The 21694-nt window shown below is 42.2% G+C and overlaps 1 protein-coding gene across 1 annotated transcript in view; it reads right to left on the minus strand.

The window, feature by feature from the left end:
- The window catches only part of sytl3 (synaptotagmin-like 3), a 112983-nt gene that overhangs the window by 50364 nt on the left and 40925 nt on the right, over positions 1-21694 (minus strand). Inside the window, exons 5-6 of the mRNA XM_072580123.1 lie at positions 16388-16436; positions 787-859 (exon numbers count right to left, since the gene is read on the minus strand). Of these exons, the coding sequence (XP_072436224.1) occupies positions 787-859; positions 16388-16436 (122 nt within the window). The remainder of the gene's footprint in view (positions 1-786; positions 860-16387; positions 16437-21694) is intronic.

Consider the following 21694-nt stretch of genomic DNA (forward strand, 5'->3'; position numbering starts at 1 on the left):
CACCAGGAATTGGAGCAGAAATGCTAGAATTGGGTCTTACTGAGCACAAACGGCTGAGCCTTGGTCTGGAATGCAGCATTACAGCACACCCACAAATATACACCAAATTGTTTGATCAATTTTCTAACTGCAGTGTTAGACAAAGAATCAAAACATGCTTGCTCTAAAAAAATGTGCCAGGTTTGCAATTTGATGGTCTCAATGCATATCATGAAATGGAATTTCACCTTCCCAGGATTTTCTACATATTTCAAAATTTTCCCTCCAGTCTACAGCCTGAACATTAAGCCAGGAATAGTGTAAGGACCAAATAATTTCAAGGGTCTCTGAACCCATCAAGATGCTGGAATGGATCTAGTATCAAATTTATGTAAAATGAATGATCTCCAAGATAGCAGCACTGAGAAGGAAGTGAGGAGAATTCTGGGAGAAGTCAACTTGCTCATGGAGATGGGGATCATGAAGGACCTGGTGTCAAAGAATAGTCAAAAAGAGTCATAGAGATAATGTTTCATGTCCAGTATGACTCAGAATATGATATCAGATTCAAAATGTTAACTCTGGTTCTCACTCTATTGATGCTGCCAGAGGTGCTGGGTTTCTTGAACACCTTTGGTTTTTGTTTCAGATTTCAAATATCAACAGTTTACTAAAGAATTATTGTTTCATTGAGTGACCAATAATTCTAGTCAATGAGCTCAAAAAAATTGCTGAAAGGAATGAAACATTTAACCACTTCTAAGAAAGGAGTGTGAATAAACTAGAGATGTAACTTAATTTGCTTACGTTTGATGTGGCCAGTGAGCGACCAAAACAAATTCTCCATTGATCTGGTGAATCCTTTTGAGTGCTTATCTTCCTAAGAGTCATCAAATTAGCTTTGATTAGTTGTGCAGTGCTGACAAAGTTCATTCAATTTAGCTCTTAACAGAAAATAACACCTTGGTTATGCGGTTCAATCACACGTCTTAGACAGGCCGATGCACCAACAAGTAAGATAATGAAGGTCACCACCAAACCCAGTATCATCCAACTGGAGTTACACTGACAGTGCATCCACTGAAATAGGGTTTGATAGATCATGACAGAGATTCAATGGATTGTTGCAATGGACAAGTATTAAATTGCCAAAACAAAAGTACAAGAAAGCCTTCCTTATTCCTTCCGTAAACAACAAGCATTAGCAAAGAAGCAAGGTGAACTATTTTCTCTAGCAATTTGAAGTTGCAGCTGGGGTGCTTACGGTTGTGCTTAGAAAAGAATTGGTTGAACCACTATGCTAAGTTGCTGGAGAGGTTTTAATGCTTTTGTTGATTACAGAAAAGCTGACTTTGCATTTGTGCAGTGATGGTTGTTGCAATGCTACTTCCTCATGCAATATGGTAAAAACAATGACTGCCTATGCTGGAAACCAGAGTTTAGATTAGAGTGGTGCTGGAAAGGCACAGCAGTTCAGGCAGCATCCGAGGAGCAGTAAAATCGACGTTTCAGGCAAAAGCCCTTCATCAGGAATATGGTATTCCTGATGAAGGGCTTTTGCCCGAAACGTCGATTTTACTGCTCCCCGGATGCTGCCTGAACTGCTGTGCTTTTCCAGCACCACTCTAATGTAACCTCATGCAGAGGAGAAGAAAGCAGAAAGGGGTAACTCTGAGGGATGAGTTCCATGGACAAAGCAATGTGAAGATACCTCACACCAATTGGAAGCGATGTCAGAACTACAAGGGCTACCACTGTGTTAAGGTTAGAGTTAGGTGGTTGAGGGCACAACAAAAGTTTAAATACTCACTAGCCTGGAAAATATCATGATGTGTTCACCCTTTGTTCACTGTCTTGACACCTTCAAGACATACAACGGATGGCTGCTCAGAAATAAGAGATAACGTGGTTTTTGACCCCCATCTGCAATCTCACCACACAGGTCAGAGGGTCCTCAATGAACTCCACTATATGGCATTAAAACTTTAAAAGATTTGTAGATTTTGTTGCTGAAATCACATGGAGTGGAGGGAGGAATCTGTATAGCAAGTATCCATGTTCAAAGTAATATGCTATTTCATCCACAACAACTCATTTTAGATTACTTACAGTGTGGAAACATGTCCTTCGGCCCAACAAGTCCACACCGACCCGCCAAAGCGCAACCCACCCAGACCCATTCCCCTACATTTACTCCTTCACCTAACACTACAGGCAACTTAGCATGGCCAATTCACCCAACCTGCACATTTTTTTTGGACTGTGGAAAGAAACTGGAGCACCCAGAGGAAACCCATGCAGACACAGAGAGAATGTGCAAACTCCACACAGTCGGTCGCCTGAGGCAGGAATTGAACCCGGGTCTCTGGCGCTGTGAAGCAGCAGTGCTAACCACTGTGCCACCGTGCTGCCCAGGGTCTAACCACTAACTATGGAAACCATGCTGTGAGAAGGAAGGTAAGAGGAGAACGATGATGAAGAGGTGCAGCAGGTAAGGAAGAGACCACATACACCAGCTGCAATTGGATGGATTGAGACAAACTGCATTGTGAACTCAATTCCAGTTGAGAGGAATTCCCTTCCAAAACATGAATATTCTATCTTGTTACAATACATCCATTTCGTAACCCCATGACAAAGTTCCCTTAGCCTACCTCAATCAATAAAGGTCAAAAGCAAGTGCCTTCACTACATAGTTTTACTCAGCAACACTTTGTACAAAAGAAAAAGAAACTAATCCCCGTCCATTCCTTTACTGTTCATCTTATGAGGAGAAAGTGAGGACTGCGGATGCTGGAGATCAGAGGTGAGAGTGTGGTGCTGGAAAAGCAGAGGACTGATGAAGGGCTTACGCTCGAAACATCGATTTTCCTGCTCCTCGGATACTGCCTGACCTGCTGTGCTTTTCCAGCACCACACTCTCAACAGTGTTCAGCTTATGAGCCTGGCCAAGTACTCTTACAAATTCCTCCCAAGTATGCATAGCTGGTGTTTGTCTTTCCTTGACAAACCCCGATGCACCATCTGCCTGTGGACTGCCCTAATGCATGTTCTAGCCACCTCTAGGGCAGCCCGTCCCTACACCTCCCTGGAACGATAGTATGGCTTTGGAGGATACTGTTGGTTACCTCTGGGCCCTCAGGACCCAAGCTTACACAGCAACTGTAGCACTGTCTGGGCTGCCTGTGCAAGTGCACTGACAGAAAAGCAAACATCAGAACAGTCAGAGTCATGCTGCTATCTAATCTTATAGGGTAACATCTCATGCCCCTTCCGGCTCTCGGTCTGCCCCATACCCTCCTGGCTCTCAGTCTGCCCCACGCCCCTTCCGGCTCTCGGTCTTTCCCATGCCCCTTCCGGCTCTCGGTCTGCCCTGATACACCTTCCGGCCACCTCAAGGGCCATTCTCCCACCCCACCACCTCCCGGGACAATAGCAATTAGAACGGCCTACCCACCTTCCAGCTTCCCTAATCACCCCTCCGCGCCTTCTGGCCACCTCAAGGACAGCCCGCCCCAGTACCTTCCTGGGGTGACAGTGCTGAGGACAGCCTACCCGCCTTCCTGTTCTCGGTCCACCCCTACGTACCATCAGCTCTTGCCCACCCCGATGCACCATCTGCCTGTGGACTGCCCTAATGCATTTCTAGCTACCTCTAGGACAGCCCGTCCCTACACCTCCCTGGAACGATGGTGCTCAGGGCTCATGGCCTTACGGCCCTCAGCCTGCCCCTACAAACTTTGTTGCTCTTGGTCCGCCCTGACAAACTTTCCAGACACCTCTAGGACAGTCTGTCCTGTTCCCTCCTTTGGGAAGACAGTGCTTACGATGGCCTACCCACCTCGCGGCTCTTCGGGCTGCCTACTCAACTCCTGGTTCATGTGACAGCCTGCCCACCCTCCAGCTCTTGGGGTGATAGCTCTCAGGATGACCTATGAGTCTCCCAGCTCACAGTAGTGTCTGCCAGACCCAGGGACACAGAAGACATTGCAGGTGTTAAAACCAACAAGCAAAAAAGCAGAGTCAATTGCTAAAAACATAATCCACTCCTGTACACAGAGTCCATGACCAGAAACAGAGTCCCCAACCAAAGGCAGAGTCCTCTCCAGTATGCAGACTCCACTCCTAAATGCAGCAAATGCTCACCTCACAGCTCACCCAAGTGTTCAGGCTCTACAGAGACCTGGCCCACCCGCAAAGGCCCAGGCGCACTCATAGAGGAACAGTTCATCTGGAAAGGTGCAGTTGACTCACAAGGGCTCAGTACAAACACCAAAAAGTGAAAACACATGCAAAAAAGAAAGTGTAGATGCTAAAAAAAAAGACTGCAAGGGCTAAGGCCTGCCACAAAATCAGCATAGTCTTTTTCTCAAAATACAACACAAAGAAAAGATTAACACACAGGCTGCAAACACCCTTGTGAAAACTCAAGTACATCTGTGACACACTGGCTGTGTAGATCATCCAGTTCAGGAATGAGGTCCCCCAAAAACAAAAACTGACTGCAGTCTGTACGAGCTATAGCCAGCCAGCTCAGAGTCAGTCCTCAACAGAGGAGATTCTAATCTCCCTGTCATATTTTCTTTTTTTTAGGGGAAGATAAAATAATAAATCATGTGAACACAACCTCCAAAAAGTCAGTGGGCCCTAAGTGAAATGGAAGTACACTCAAAGATCAAGAGAAGAGCAGCAAAGACAGATTACAAAATACAGAGTGAAGATGTGGTTATATGGAATCTAAATAAGTTCCGTTTAATAGCTAGATAAAGTGGGAAAGTGATTGAATTTCACCCTCATTAATGGGATTCAAATAGATGTTATTTCATTAAGACTTAATTAGTACTGGAGAGTGCTTATACTGGAACTAGTAAAGATTTATTTAATAATGAAACTTCAGTTTAAAATTCACTTACACCATGTAAATAGCAGAGGTTATAAATTGCAGTTCCAAGTCAGAGGAACTGTTGTTTTATCTCTCAGGCTGAAGTGAGAGAAGGATTGTTCTCAATTTGTCAGCTGTGTTAAAGTAACTTTATATTAGAGTTGATTTTAAAGACTTTACAATTATTGGTAGAAATTAATATCCTTCCTAATCTGCCATATTAAAGTTTGTAAAGAATTTGGAAAAGTTCTTAATGAAATGCAACTATATAGGTTACTGGTCAATAATGAGATGCAGCTGGCTAATGTTTGGAAAAGAAAAAACAGTCAGATGATTTGATTCAATTAGATTAGATTCCCTACAGTGTAGAAACAGGCGCTTCGGTCCAACAAATCCACACTCCGAAGAGCAACCCACCCAGACCCATTCACCTACATTCACCCCTGACTAATGCACCTAACACCATGGGCAATTCACCTGACCTGCACATCTTTGGATTGTGGGACGAAACTGGAGCACCTGGAGGATACCCATGCAGAGACAGGGAGAATGTGCAAACTCTACACAGACAGTTACCTGAAAGGGGAATTGAAGCTGGGTCTCTGGCGCTGTGAGGCAGCAGTGCTAACCGCTGAGCCACTGTGCCGCCCCATGAGCTACCGTGCTGCCCAATTGAGCCACGATGCATTGTAAGATTCCAAACAGAGCTGATGGAGGTATATGGTAAACATCAAGAGACTAAAAACAGACCTAAGGCTGTCCTTAGAGTTGTCCAGCATTGATCACATGTTTACTGGATTGGATGTATAGATTTGGGAGGGGGGAGGTGAGGTGTGGATGACATCAATGTTGCATGTACTTATTAATGCAAAAGTTATAAAAATCTTGTATTTCACTACAGAACTCAAAGCAGTCATTGTCCCTGATCTGAGCTGTAATTAAGAGGGCAACTGGGGCCCATGTGAAAGCCAGATATGGAGTGGTTTCTGGCCTCTCCCACATATGTGATAATAGACTTCTGAACAAAGATTGCTTATGCTAAGGAACACTCCTCTTTGATATTTGTCCCTCAGACTCTACAGCCTTCTGTGGTCAAGAATTCCCACATATTTGTGAGAAGAAATTCCTCATCTTTGTCTTAAAAGGGTGACCCCTCATTCTATGTTTATGCTCTGTGGTCCTAGACTCTCCCACAAGGTGAAAGGAACTTTCTACATCTACCCTGTTAAGCCCACTAAGAATGTTTGTATGTTTTAATATGGTCACTTCTCATTCTTATAAACTCAACTACCACAGGTCTAACCTACTTCAGCAAGGCATTTGACACTTCAGCAAGGCATTTGATAAGGTTCCCCATGGTAGGCTCATTCAGAAGGTCAGGAGGAATGGGATACAGGGGAACTTAGCTGTCTGGATACAGAATTGGCTGGCCAACAGAAGACAGCGAGTGGTAGTAGAAGGAAAATATTCTGTCTGGAAGTCTGTGGTGAGTGGTGTTCCACAGGGCTCTGTCCTTGGGCCTCTATTGTTTGTAATTTTTATTAATGACTTGGATGAGGGGATTGAAGGATGGGTCAGCAAGTTTGCAGATGACACAAAGGTTGGAGGTGTCATTGACAGTATAGAGAGCTGTTGTAGGCTGCAGCGGGACATTGACAGGATGCAGAGATGGGCTGAGAGGTGGCAGATGGAGTTCAACCTGGATAAATGCAAGGTGATGCATTTTGGAAGGTCGAATTTGAAAGCTGAGTACAAGATTAAGGATAGGATTCTTGGCAGTGTGGAGGAACAGAGGGATCTTGGTGTGCAGGTACATAGATCCCTTAAAATGGCCACCCAAGTGGACAGGGTTGTTAAGAGAACATATGGTGTTTTGGTTTTCATTAACAGGGGTATTGAGTTTAAGAGTCGTGAGATCTTGTTGCAGCTCTATAAAACTTTGGTTAGACCGCACATGGAATACTGCGTCCAGTTCTGGTCGCCCTATTATAAGAAAGATGTGGATGCTTTGGAGAGGGTTCAGAGGAGGTTTACCAGGATGCTGCCTGGACTGGAGGGCTTATCTTATAAGGAGAGGTTGACTGAGCTCGGACTTTTTTCATTGGAGAAAAAGAGGAGAAGAGGGGACCTAATTGAGGTATACAAGATAATGAGAGGCATAGATAGAGTCGATAGCCAGAGACTATTTCCCAGGACAGAAATGACTAACATGAGGGGTCATAGTTTTAAGCTGGTTGGAGGAAAGTATAGAGGGGATGTCAGAGGCGGGTTCTTTACACAGAGAGTTGAGAGAGCACAGAATGCGTTGCCAGCAGCAGTTGTGGAAGCAGGGTCATTGGGGACATTTAAGAGACTCCTGGACATGCATATGGTCACAGAAATTTGAGGGTGCATACATGAGGATCAATGGTCGGCACAACATCGTGGGCTGAAGGGCCTGTTCAGTGCTGTACTGTTCTATGTTCTGTGTTTTATGTACTCAATCTCTTTTCAGAAGAATCACTCCATACTCGGGATCAGCTAAGTGAACCTTTTCTGTACTGCTGGCTCAGTGGTTAGCACTTTGCCTCACAGCGCTGGGGCCACAGGTTCAATTCTGGTCTCAGGTGACTGTTTGCATGGAGTTTGCACATTCTCCTTGTGTCTGTGTGAGTTTCCTCGAGAATTAGTCCTGCTAAAGTGTCCATAGTAGCCAGTGCTGTGTAGGCTAGGTGCATTAGTCAGGGGAAATGTAGAGTAATAGGGTAGAGGAATGGGTCTGGGTGGATACTCTTTGGAGGAGCAGTGTGGACTTGTTGGGCTAATTTGCCTGTTTCCACAAAGTTGGGATTCTATGATTCTATGATTGCCTCCATTGCCAGTATTACTTTCCTTAGTTAAGGTGTGCAAAACTGTTCACAGTATACCAGCAGGCCTAACGTGAACGGTATAGTTACAGCATTCCATGAGTCTTCCCTATTACCTGCTGAAATTGTATGCTAGCTTTTTGAGACTTACACACGAAGACTTCCAAATCCTTCTGTCCAAGAGCTTTCTGCAATCTTTCTCCATTTAAATAATACTCAGGCTTTTTGTTCTTCTCACCAAAGCGCATAACCTCACTTTTCCTGCAATACACCACAGCTCCCAAGACTTTGCCCAACTGCTTAAAATGTCTAGATACCTCTGTGGACTCTCTAACATGGGGTGGCACGGTGGTGGTTCAGTGGTTAGTACTGCTGCCTCACAGCGCCAGGGACCTGGGTTCTAGTCCAGCCTTGGACGACTGTTTGTGTGAGTTTGCACATTCTGCCCATGTCTGTGAGAATTTCCTCTGGATGCTCCGGTTTCCTCCACAATCCAAAGATGTGCAGGTTAGGTGACTTGGCCATGCTAAATTGCCCATAGTGTTCAGGGATGTGTAGGTTAGATGCATTCATCAGGGGTAAATGTAGAGGAATGGGTTTGGGTGGGATACTCTTTGGAGGGTCGGTGTAGACTTGTTCGGCCGAAGGGGCTGTTTCCACACTGGGGATTCTATGATCTTCACCACTTGCATTTCCACTTATTTTTGAGTCATCTGCAAACATGGTGACAGTACATTCACTTTCCTCATCCAAGTCATGAATATATCTTGTAAATAATTGTGGCTCCAGCACTGATCCCTGCAGCATTCCACTAGTTAGGATAGCCATCCTGAAAATGCCCCCGTTATCTGAATTCTCTGACTGCCAATGTTTGATTTAGAGTGGATGGTGCTGGAAAAAGCACAGCAGTTCAGGCAGCATCTGAGGAGCAGGAGAGTTGATATTTCAGGCAGGACCCTTAATCAAGACTGGGGAGGAGGTCGGGGGCTAAGAAATAAATGGGGGTTTGGGCTGAGGGTAAAGTAGATGGGATAGCAATAGGTGATAGTGATAGGTCAGTGGGAAGGGTCGAGTGGATAGGTGAGAAGGAAAATGGACAAGTAGGTCAGGTCAAGAGGGCAATGCTCAGTTGGAGGGTTGGATTTGGGATAGGGTGAAGGGTTGGGGAGAGCTGATACCTCCTCCTGTCACCCCTTCGACCATGACCCTGCCTCTCATCAGAATGTGTTGCTGGAAAAGCGCAGCAGGTCAGGTAGCATCCAAGGAGTCTTTAATTTCCGATATGGTTAGGAAGAACTGTTTGTTTAGTGTATGGATTCTTCTGTGGATGACGAACAGTAGAGGTCCTTTGCAGGTCTGTGAGAGTGTTGTCCTGAGCTGGGGTAGGTCTAATTGCAGGGAATGTAGGTAGCAGTGCATGGCTGCAAGCGTGGAGCAAAGGATCCGGAGGGAGGTCTCTTGCTGGAGGCTTCGGATTTGTTGTAGGTACTGGTTGTCCTTGGATGCTGCCTGACCTGCTGCACTTTTCCAGCAACATATTTTCAGCTCTGATCTCCAGCATCTGCAGTCCTCACTTTCTCCCCGCCTCTCATCACCAATCCATCATCTCCAAGACCATCCACAATCTCATCACCTCAGCTGATCTCCCATCCAGAGCCACCAACCTCATAATTCCCCATCCCCGACTACCTGGTTCTATCTCTTACCCAAAATCCACAAACCTGACTGCCCCAATCAACTGATTTGTCTCCACCTCCTCCAGCACTACTCAGCTCATCTCTGCTTATTTCAACTCTTTCCGGTCCCCCTTGGTCTAGGAACTCCCCATATACTTTTGAGACATCATCCACACCCTCCACCTCCTCCATGGACTTTCAATTCCCCAGCCACCAACACCTCATCTTCATCATGGACATCCAGTCCCTCCTTATTGTGAGATAACAAGAATCCAGAGAAAGTATATTCCTGTCAGGGTGAAAGGGAAGGCTGGTAGGTATAGGGAATGCGAGATGACGAAAGAAATTGAAGATTTGGTTAAGAAAAAGAAGGAAGCATATGTCAGGCATAGACAGGAGAGATTGAGTGAATCCATAGAAGAGTATAAAGAAAGTAGGAGTATACTTAAGAGGGAAATCAGGAAGGGCAAAACGAGGACATGAGATAGCTTTGCCAAATACAATTAAGGAGAATCCAAAGGGTTTTTACAAATATATTAAGGACAAAAGGGTAACTAGGGAGAGAATAGGGCCCCTTAAAGATCAGCAAGGTGGCCTTTGTGTGGAGCCTCAGAAAATGGGGGAGATACTAAATGAATATTTTGCATCAGTATTGACTGTGGAAAAGGATATGGAAGAAATAGAATGTAGGGAAATAGATGATGACATCTTGCAAAATGTCCAGATTACAGAGGAGGTAGTGCTGAATGTCTTGAAATGGTTAAAGGTGGATAAATCCCCAGGACCTGATCAGGTGTACCCGAGAACTCTATGGGAAGCTACAGAAGTGATTGCTGGGCCTCTTGCTGAGATATTTGTATCATCGATAGTCACAGGTGAGGTGCCGGAAGACTGGAGGTTGGCAAAAGTGGTGCCACTGTTTAAGAAGGACAGTAAAGACGAGGCAGGGAACTATAGACTGGTGAGCCTGACCTCGGTGGTGGGCAAGTTGTTGGAGGGAACCCTGAGGGACAGGATGTACATGTATTTGGAAAGGCAAGGACTGATTAGGGATAGTCAACATGGCTTTGTGCATGGGAAATCATGTCTCACAAACTTGATTGAGTTTTTTGAAGAAGTAACAAAGAGGATTGATGAGGGCAGAGCAGTGGATATGATCCATATAGACTTCAGTAAGGCATTCAACAAGGTTCCCCATAAGAGACTGATTAGCAAGGTTAGATCTCATGGAATACAGGGAGAACTAGCCATTTGGATACAGAACTGGCTCAAAAGTAGAAGACAGAGGGTGGTGGTGGAGGATTGTTTTTCAGACTGGAGGCCTGTGACCAGTGGAGTGCCATAAGGATTGGTACTGGGCCCTCTACTTTTTGTTATTTACATAAATGATTTGGATGCTAGCATAAGAGGTACAGTTAGTAAGTTTGCAGATGACACCAAAATTGGTGGTGTAGTGGACAGCGAAGAGGGGTACCTCAGATTACAACAGGATCTTGACTAGATGGGCCAACGGGCTAAGAAGTGGCAGATGGAGTTTAATTCAGATAAATGTGAGGTGCTGCATTTTGGGAAAGCAAATCTTAACAGGACTTATACACTTAATGGAAGTGTCGCTTAGCGTGCAGGTTCATAGCTCCTTGAAAGTGGAGTCGTAGGTAGATAGGATAGTGAAGAAGATGTTTGGTATGCTTTCCTTTATTGGTAAGAATATTGAGTACAGGAGTTGGGAGGTCATGTTGCGGCTGTACAGGACATTGGTTAGGCCACTGATGGAATATTGCGTGCAATTCTGGGCTCCTTCCTATCGGAAAGATGTTGTGAAACTTGAAAGGGTTCAGAAAAGACTTACAAGGATGTTGCCAGGGTTGGTGGATCTGAGCTACAGGGAGTGGCTGAACAGGCTGGGGCTGTTTCCCTGAAGCGTCGGAGGCTGAGGGGTGACCTTAAATAGGTTTACAAAATTATGAGGGGCATGGATAGGATAAATAGACAAAGTCTTTTCCCTGGAATCAGGGAGTCCAGAACTAGAGGGCATAGGTTTAGAGCCTATAACCACACTGCCTCAACATTGAATTCACCAGTTTCTAAGTCTCCCCACACCCCACACCATCTCGGATCCAACCCTCCATCTCAGCACCAACCTCTTGACCTGACCTAGCTGTCCATCTTCCTTCCCATCTGTCCACTCCACCCTTCCCATTGAATTATCACAATCACCTCCTACCTCCATCCACCTATCGCCATCCCAGCTACTTTCCCCAGCCCCACCCCCATTTATTTCTCAGCTCCCTTCCCCCTCCCCAGGCCTGATGAAGGGTCCTCCCCAAAACATTGTCTCTCCTGCGCCTCAGATGCTGCCTGACCTGTGTGCTTTTCTCAGTGCGGCACTCTATCTATTCTGACTCTCCAGCATCTGCAGTTCTCACTATCTTCTAGTTACTGCAATCCTTTATTTATGCTAACACACTACCTCCAATATGAGGGGCTCTTAGCTTATTAAGTAACCCAATATGTGGTGCCTTATCAAATGTCTTTTGAAACTCCACATATGTTACATGCCCTTTCATTTTAAGACTATTCATATGAGTTCTAGACCATGCAGCAAACTGAAACTGAAACAATCTCTTAGTACTTATGCAGTAAGCCCATTCAAAATCTTGAGGTTACCTTTTATTTTTCTAAACTACTGAAAAAAAGGCACAATTTACTCATCCTTTCATTGTTGGTCTCTCAGACAAAAGTGTTGTCTTTTGTCATGAACCTTTAATGCATTATCTCCAGTGCAAGTATGTTCTTTCTTAAGTAAGAAGAACAAACATATACAAGTATATTCCAGATCTGCTGCCATAAAAACATCTATAATTACAAGACTTCTTGAAATAAAGGCCAACATGCTATTTGTCTTCCTAATTGCTTTTTGTACCTGAAGGCTAACTTTTCAGTATGAATATATCCAAATCTCTCTAAACAGTGACATTTAAAGATTCATGCCTCTTAAGAAATGCTCTGCTTTTCTATTCTTATGACCATCTCTTTGCAGCCTTTGTGTTTTCCCCAAAACATACATTTCCATCTTGCTTATTATTAGCAAACATAATTACATTACTTTGTTCAAGACACTCACATCAACTGCAAACAGTTAAAGTGCTAAGACTGATCCTTTTGGCATTCACAGCCTGCCAAATTTAAAATACCTAATTTAATCCTACTCTTTGATTCCTAACCTTTAACCAATCATCTATCCATGCGAAGATATTTTTCACCCAACTCCACAATGTCTTCAAATAAGATGCTGGAGATCTGAAACAAAAACAGGAATTGCTTGTGAAACTCAACAGATCTAGCAGCATATCTGGAGAGAAAGCAGAACTAATGTTTCAAGTCTAATACCTTTTCATCACAACAAGTCTACAAAACAGTCTGCTTTCTTCCCACACTCCTGCCAGACCTGCTAAGTTTTCCCAGCAATCTTTGTTTTTGTTCCTTGCGCCCTTATCATGTCTATTAATTGATTGCGTGGCACCTAATCAAATAGGTTTTGGAAATCCCAATATTCCAATCCCTCCATATAGATCTTAGACTAGATTACCTACAGTATGGAAACAGGCCCAACAAGTCCACACTGGCCCCCCAAAGAGTAATCCACCCAGATCCATTCCCCTGCCGTAAATTTACCCCTGACTAATGCGCCTAACAATATGACAATTTAGCATGGCCAATTCACCTGACCTGCACATCTTTGGATTGTGGGAGAAAACCAAAGCAACCAGAAGAAACCCAAGGAAAATATGCGAACTCCACACAGACATTCACCCAAGACAGGAATCGAACCTGGGTCCCTGGCACTGTGAGGCAGCAGAGCTAACCACTGAGCTACCATACAGCCACTAGTTTGTTAGAACCTCTTTGTTATATCCTCAAAAAACTGTAAGAAGTTTGTAAAACATAATTTCACTTTTTGAGAATGATGTTGACTTTATCCAATCATGCAATTGGATAATAGTGCATATTTAGTGCATATTTAAGACATGCTTAAAAATAGGTTCCAGCACTTACCCAAAGTTTAATATCAAGTTAACTGGTTCATAGTTCATAGTAACTGTGGTGTAACAGTTACTAACATCCAGCCTGATAAGACTAATCTAAAATATTGTGGAAAATTGTGTCTAGCCCATCCACTATCTCTCTTGCTACCTCTTCTAGAATTCTGGGATATAAGGATTTGTCAGATTCTAGCTTTTTAAACTTGTTCAATGCTTTTTCTCTGACATTAATTCCTTCATTGGCCTTGATTGCACTTTTATTTTGATATGCATGTTGTGTTTTCTCCTTTGAAGACAGACAAATTAGCTGTTCACTTTCTTTACTATTGCTGCATTCCCAATTACCATTTCTCCTGTTTCTGCTTATATGGGATCAATGTTTAGTTTAGCAACTCTCTTCCTATTTATATTTTGATAAAAATTCTTACAACCAATTTTTTTGTATTTATGGGTAATTTGCACTCATATATTAGTTTTCCCTTTCTAACCAATATTTTAGCTATCCTTCTGAGGAAGGGTCACTCAACCTGAAATAGGTAAAAACAATGACTGCAGATGCTGGAAACCAGATTCTGGATTAGTGGTGCTGGAAGAGCACAGAAGTTCAGGCAGCATCTGAGGAGCAGTAAAATCAACGTTTCAGGCAAAAACTGCTCCTGGGATGCTGCCTGAACTGCTGTGCTCTTCCAGCACCACTAATCCAGACTCAACCTGAAATGTTAACTCTGATTTCTTTACATAGATGATGCCAGACCTGCTGAGCAGTTCCAGCAATTTCTGTTTGCATTTTATCTATCCTTTCTTGGTTTCTAAAGCAATACAATTGCTACTATTCTTTGTAACATCATAAGCTTTTATTTTTAATTTAATATTATCCTTAACTCCATTATGAGTAAGATATTTTATTGGTATGTGACAAGAAATACCAAACATTGATTGGATTAGTCTGTTCACAAATGAAAAGGTTTCGAGTGTAATAATGACAGTTCAGAGTCATTATGTTTCTGTTCGAGTAAAAGGTAAGGCTTGTAGGACTAGAGAACAGTCAATGAATAAAGATATCGAGGTTCTAGTCAAGAATAAAAAATGAAGCATATATTAGATATAAACAATTGGGTTCAAATTAATTACTTGGACTGTATAAAGAGTGTGAGGTATTCTTCCAAGTGAGATCAGGAAGGCAAAAAAGAGCATATGAGATAGCCTTGGCACATAAGGTTAAGGATAATCCAAAAAGATTCTACGAGTACGTTAAGAGCAAGAGTACAACTAGACAGACAGTATGTCCCCTTAAAGCAAAGACTTTATCTTTGCGTTGAACCTCAGGAGATGGGAGAGATATTACATGAACATTTTGCATCAGGTTTTATTATGGAAAAGAAATGGAGGCTAAAGAACTCAGGGAAATAAATGTTGATATTATGAAAACAATTCACATCACAGAAGAGGAAGTGCTGGAGGTCTTAAAATATTTAAAGGAGGATAAATCTCTAGGGCCTGATCTAGTGCACCCAGGACTTTGTGGGAGGTTAAGCAAGAAATTTCAGAGCACCTTGCAGAAATATTTGTATCATAGGTGAGGTGCTGAATGACTGGAGAATGGCTAATGCTGTGCCTGTGAACTGTAGACCTGAGAGTCTGACTTCAGTGGTGGGTAAGTAGTTGGAAGTGATTCCGAAAAATTGGACTTATATGTATTTGGAGATTAGGCATAGTCAGCATGGTTTTGTCCAAGGGAAATCGTGTCTCACAAACTTGAATCCTTTTTTGAGGAAGTAACCAAGAAAATTGACAAGGACAGAGTGATAGATATTGTTTACTTGGGCGTTAGTAAAGCCTTTGACAAGATTCCGCATGGTAGATTAATTAGTAAGTTAGATCACATGGGATTCAAAGTGAGCTTGCTAATTGGATACAAAATTGGCTCAAAGACAGGAGGTGGAGAATGATGATGGAGGTTTGTTTTTTTGGACTGCAGACCTGTGACCAGCGGTATTCCATAAGGATCAGTGATGGGTCCACTTTTATTCATCTTTTATATTCATCTATTATTTAGATGAGAAGATAGAAAGCATGGTTAGTAGGCTTGTGGATGACACCAAGATTGGTGATATAGTGGACATTGAAAAAGACTTTTTTTAGAGCAGAGGAGTCTGAGGGTGGATCTTTTAGAAGTGTGTGAGATCAAGAGAGGCATGGATAGGGTGAATGCACTCAGTCTTTTTCCCCAGAGTTGGGGCATCACAGACCAGTGCAGGCATCAGTTTAAGGTTAGAGGGGAATGAATAAATGGGAACATGACGGACAACTTTTTTAACATAGAGGGTGGTACACGTATGGAATGTGCTGCAATAAGAGATTGAGGTGGTACATTAACAACATTTTAAAGACATTTGGATAAATACATGAATAGGAAAGATTTAGAAGGATATGGGCCAAGTGCAGGGAAATGGGGTTAGTGTGGATGGACATTTTGGTTGGCATGGACCAGTTTGCACTGAAGGGCTGTCTCCATGTTGGAGGACTCTATGGCTCTATGATTGTTAAACTCTATAAAGTGGAAGGGGAGTAGACTACCACCATAAAGTGATACATGAAGAACAGAAGCAAATGGAATTGAGAAAAGAACAAGAGTACTAACATGTAGTCGGAGAATATACTTGTAAACTATGCAGTCAAGTAGCTGAAAGTTCCTGCAAAAGTCACTTTATTAAACTACCATGGTGCACAGCTACACAGAGATTTTCATGGGCCACACATTAAAATGAAACATCTGTGGCCTCCAATCAGCATTTATTTTTACTTGGTCACGCATTACCAAATCCAGATCAGCCACACAAAACAGAGAACATTTTCGAAGAAGAAGAGAAAATGCAAGCTGGTAGAGTAAGGAGTAATGGCTCTGAATAATGAAAGTTTCTAGTTTGTCAAAATACATTTGCCACACAAGCTTGATATTACCTTTAAAAGTTCCACAGGCGGAGGAGTAGGAGGTACAATAGCAATATTACTGAAAGAGAAAACATATTCAGATTTTCAGTTCTCTAACAATATTACAAAGCTACCTTATTGGCATAATACAATTTTAATAGAATTTTATAAATCATATCCCTTATTCAGTCTTTACTAATTCTGTACGTTGTTGGAAAATTTGCAGCCAACTCTGATAATGAATGGGTTTCAATGTGATTCATCTAAATTTGTTCTCATCAAATATTATAAATTCTTGGCGTGGTACATTAATTAAAAATGTGGTCAGATGACGAGACTTTTTGTCACAAATAGACTATTTAACTTCAATTTTAGGAAAAGGCTGACATTTTCTAGCAAACTAGATGTTAGAAGTGAGTAATTAAGGGCTTTTGCCCGAAACGTCGATTTCGCTGCTCGTTGGATGCTGCCTGAACTGCTGTGCTCTTCCAGCACCACTAATCCAGTGAGTAATTCAATGTCAATATTTAACTGTTGTATTTGACATCACTTGCACTCACTCACCGGTGTTTCTATTTTGTTAGATCTTCCCTGAAGCTACCCTGCTTGGGAATTTCACTTTTCCCAACCTCATACTGAAAGACTACATTAAAGGAAGAGAGAACAAAGATGTTCTAGAAAGAGACAAAGCAGGGAATTAGCCAACAGCAAATTCAGTGAAAAAATTCAATATAACACAAAATATCAGAAAATGGATGATATCAATTTATTGCTGCTTGACCTTTATGGTTCACCAGCATATTCTGAATGATGATTAAGCATGAACAATAAATTCTGATCTTATCCTCCATATCTCAAGGATAAATTAAAACAAAACAAAACTAGCTATCAAAATAGAACATTAAAGGAGCTTTTTGTTTAGTTTTGTTAAATCTGGGTCAAGATTAGAGTGGTGCTGGAAAAGCACACCAGGTCAGGCAGCATCCGAGGAGCAGGAAAATCGATGTTTCAAGCAAAAGCCCTTCATCGGGAATGAGGCAGGGAGCCTCCGGGGTGGCGGCTCCTGATGAAGGGCTTTTGCCTGAAAAGTCGATTTTCCTGCTCCTCAGATGTGGCCTGACCTGCTGTGCCTTTCCAGCACCATTCTGATCTGCAGCATCTGCAGTCCTCACTTTCGCCTTCGTTAAATCTGGGTTGAGTAAACAGTCATTGCTAGGCCAAAGTGTGAATTTGCTAGGAGAAAGTGAGGACTGCAGATGCTGGAGATCAGAGCTGAAAATGTGTTGATGGAAAAGCGTAGCAGGTCAGGCAGCATCCAAGGAGCAGGAGAATCAACATTTTGGGCATGAGCCCTTCTTTCTGAAGAAGGGCTTATGCCCGAAACGTCGATTCTCCTGCTCCTTGGATGCTGCCTGACCTGCTGCACTTATCCAGCAACACATTTTCAGCAAAGTGTGAATTTGCTAAAGCTAGAGAATGTATTTATCTATTCCTCTACTATGAAGCCAATCTCGCTCAGCACTTTCAACATATATTTTATTCAAGTCAGTGTGGTAGAACTGTGGCTTAGATGATAGCACAAAATGAGCAATAATGCAGCAAAAGTTTGATATACAGTTCCAATTGAGATTTTTGTACAATTGTACATTTGGATGAGAATGTACAAGGCATCTTTAGTATGTTTGCAGATGACACTAAAGTAGGCAGTATTGTGCACAGTGAGAAAGGTTATCAGAAATTGCAGCAGGACTATGGCCAGCTGGGGAATTGCGCCAATAAATGGCAAATGGAGTTTAATATAGATAGGTGTGAGATCTTGCATTTTGGGAAGTCAAATCAAGGGAGGAATTTCATGGTGAATGGTAGGGTCTTAAGGAGTTGGGTGGAACAGAGGAATCTTGGAGTTCAGGTGCACAGTTCTCTGAAACTGGAGTCACAGGTAGACGGGGAAGTGAAGGCAGCTTCTGGCACATTCAGGGCATTGAGTACAGAAGTTGAGAAACTATGTTGCAGTTGTACAGGATATTGGTGAGGCCATACTTGGAATATTGTGTTCAGTTTTGGTTACCTTGTTGTAGGAAGGATGTTATTAAACTGGAAAGACTGCAAAGAAATTCACAAGGATGTTGCCAGGACTCAACAGTCTGAGTTGTTGAAGAGGTTGGACAAGCTAGGTATTTTTTTCTTTAGAGTGTAGGAGACTGAGGGGGAATCTTACAGAAGTGTATAAGATCATGAGAGGCATGGATAGAGTGAACACACTCAGTCTTTTTTACAGGGTTTGGGAATTGAGGATGAGAGGGCATCAGTTTAAGGCTAGAGGGGAAAGAATAAAAAGGGAACATGAGGAAAAACTTTTTTTTACACAGAGGGTGGTATACATATGGAATGAATTGCCAGTGGAAGTTGTTGAGGCAGGTTCATTAACAATATTTAAAAGGAATTTGGACAATACATGGACAGGAATGATTTAGAAGGATAGTCCTGCCCTGTCTACCCTGTCTCTTGTCACTAAGCCAATTTTGTATCCAATTGGTAAGCTCACCCTGAATCCCATGTGATATAACTTTACTAATTAATCTATCATGTAGAACATGTCAAAGGCTTTACTAAAGTCCAGGTAAACAATGTCTACCACTCTGCCTTCGTCAGTCTTCTTGGTTACTTCCTCAAAAGAAACTCAGTCAAGGTGTTGGGGATGTTGAAAAAATATTGAGGTAGATAAGACCCCAGAGTCTGATGGTATCTTTAAAAAAAACTCATCAAGATCCATCATGATAGGCTGCTCCAGAAGATTAAATCACAATGGGATCCATGCAGAATTGGTAAGTTGGTACAAAGCTTGGCTTGACCACAGAAGACAGAGTGTAGCTGTGGAAGCACGTTTTTCTGACTGGTGACCAGAGATGTTCTGCAAGAATCACTGCTGGGACCATTGTTGTTTTAATTTATGTAAATAATTTAAATGAAATTGGAGGTGGCCTGATCAGTAAGTTTATAGATGGCATGAAAATTGGTGGAACTGTGGACAGTACAGAAGGTTGTCAAAGGATAAAGCAGGACATGGAACACTTGAAAAGCTGGGGGATGAAATGGCAGATGGAACTTAATCTAGACAAGTGTAAGGTCAAATGTAAGAGCAGTCAAATGTAAGAGGAATGTATATAATAAATGGCAGAACCCTCAGGAGCATTGATATACAGAGGGATCTTGAGGTGCAAGTCCATAGTTCCCTCAAAGTGGCAACACAACTGGATAAGGTGGCACAGAAGGAGTATGGCATGCTAACCTTCATCAGTTGGGGCACTGAATATTAAAGTTGGCAAGTCATGTTGCAGTTGCATAAAACTTTAGTGAGGTCACATTTGGAATACTGGGTGAGGTTTCAGTCACCACACTCTAGGAAGGATGTGGAGGCTTTGGAGAGAATGCAAAAAAGGTTTACCTGGATGTTGCCTGGATATTAACTATAAGGAGAAGTTGAATAAATTTGGATTGTTTTCATAGAGCATCTGAGGCTACGGGGCAATCTGGGAAAAGTATATAAAATCATGAGAGGCATGAATAGGATGGATAGCCAGAGTCTTTCTCCCAGAGTGGAAATGTCAAATACTAGGGGACATAGGCTTAAGGTGAGAGGAGGCGAGTTTAAAGGAGATATTGGAGGTTGGTAACAGACTGCCAGGAGATGTAGTAAAAGCAGATGCCACAGCAATATTTAAGAGGCATTTAGACAGACACATGAACATGCAGAGAACAGAGGGCAGGCAGGCAGAATTAATTTAGAATGGCATCATGGTTGGCAGAGACTAATACCAATTTTTTTCAAATGCTCCCTTTCACGAGATGCTTGATTTGCGAACATTTTTGGGAAATGAATGGTGTCCTCTTCTGTGAAGACAGAAACATTTAATTTTTATGCCATTTCTTTGTTCCCCATTATAATTTCCCCCATTTATGACTGTAAAAAAACCTACATTTGTCTTCACTAATCTTTTGTTCTTCACATATTTAGAGAAGATTTTACAGTCAGTTTTATGCTCCTTGCAGGTTCATTTTCATACTGTCTTTTCCTTCTCTTGATCAACAATTCTTTTGTTGAATTCTAAATTGCTCCCAGTGCTCAGGCTTGCTGCTTTTCCTGGCAATGCATGTCAGAAAATAGAGGTCTGCAGCACAGAAAATGTCCTTTGGGCCACTGTGTCTATGCTGACCAAAAACACACACCTAACTATTCCAACAAGTGCACATTTTAATTCCTCTTAAAAATTATGAGGGTTTCTGCTTTGACTACCTTTATTAGGCAGTGATTAGGCAATCTCTTTTTTGGCAAAAGTGAGGACTGTAGATGCTGGAGATTAGAGTCAAGAGTGTGGTGCTGGAAAAGCACAGCAGGTAGGGCAGCATCCAAGGAGCAAACAAATCGACATTTTGGGCATGAGCCCTTCATCAGGAAAGCCCTTCCTGATGAAAGGCTTTTGCTTGAAATGTTGATTTTCCTGCTCCTCGGATGCTGCCTGACCTGCTTTGCTTTTCAAACACCAAAATCTCTCTTTGGATCTAATACTATCCCTAATTTCTTTTGTGTGCTACAATTGAGCAACTTTAATTTTTTTGCATCAGAAAAGAGTGGATAATTGCAGTAATTCATGCTTAATGTGCTTAACATTAGTTATTGCCTATCCATTGTCAAAGCTTTTTACTAAGGTTTTATGGTTATCCATAAGTTAAAGCGGAATCTAATCTTTCAAATGTTTCATTGTTAACTATCCAGATAAGTGAGTTGGAACCCTTTGATATTCTGACTTTAGCTCAGAGTTAGAGACATTTTCAAAGGGTTCTACCTGCCAGGTAATTGTCCATTGAAAGTTGAAATTTTCTGAGAAATTCCCAGGAAGTAAATCCATCAGGATTTTGAGAGACATATGGTATTTCTTTCAAGATAAATGAAAATGGAAAGAACTGAGGATGCTTAAATCAGAAACAAAAACAGAAATTCTGAGGAAGGGTAACTGAACTTGAAACATTAACTCTGATTTCTCTTCACATATGCTGCCAAACCTGCTAAGCTTTTCAGAAATTTCTGTTTTTATTTCTTTCGGGGTGTTGCTCTCAAACAGGAGGGAAAAATACTGTAATATACAACCTCTGCTAGGGAATCTCACTCATGCATTCTCAAATGATCAAGACTCCAACTTTTAAAATGATCACATGAACTTCCAACAATAGCCAGCTTCCCATTGAACTCTAATTCCTTTTGACCAGTGACGAGGAAATCCAAAACAGTTGTGAACCAATAGAAGGGATTTCATTTATCAAGTTGTGCAGGTATTTTAA

Source organism: Chiloscyllium punctatum, chromosome 11 (genome assembly GCF_047496795.1).
Source record: "Chiloscyllium punctatum isolate Juve2018m chromosome 11, sChiPun1.3, whole genome shotgun sequence".
NCBI classification, from domain to species: Eukaryota; Metazoa; Chordata; class Chondrichthyes; order Orectolobiformes; family Hemiscylliidae; genus Chiloscyllium; species Chiloscyllium punctatum.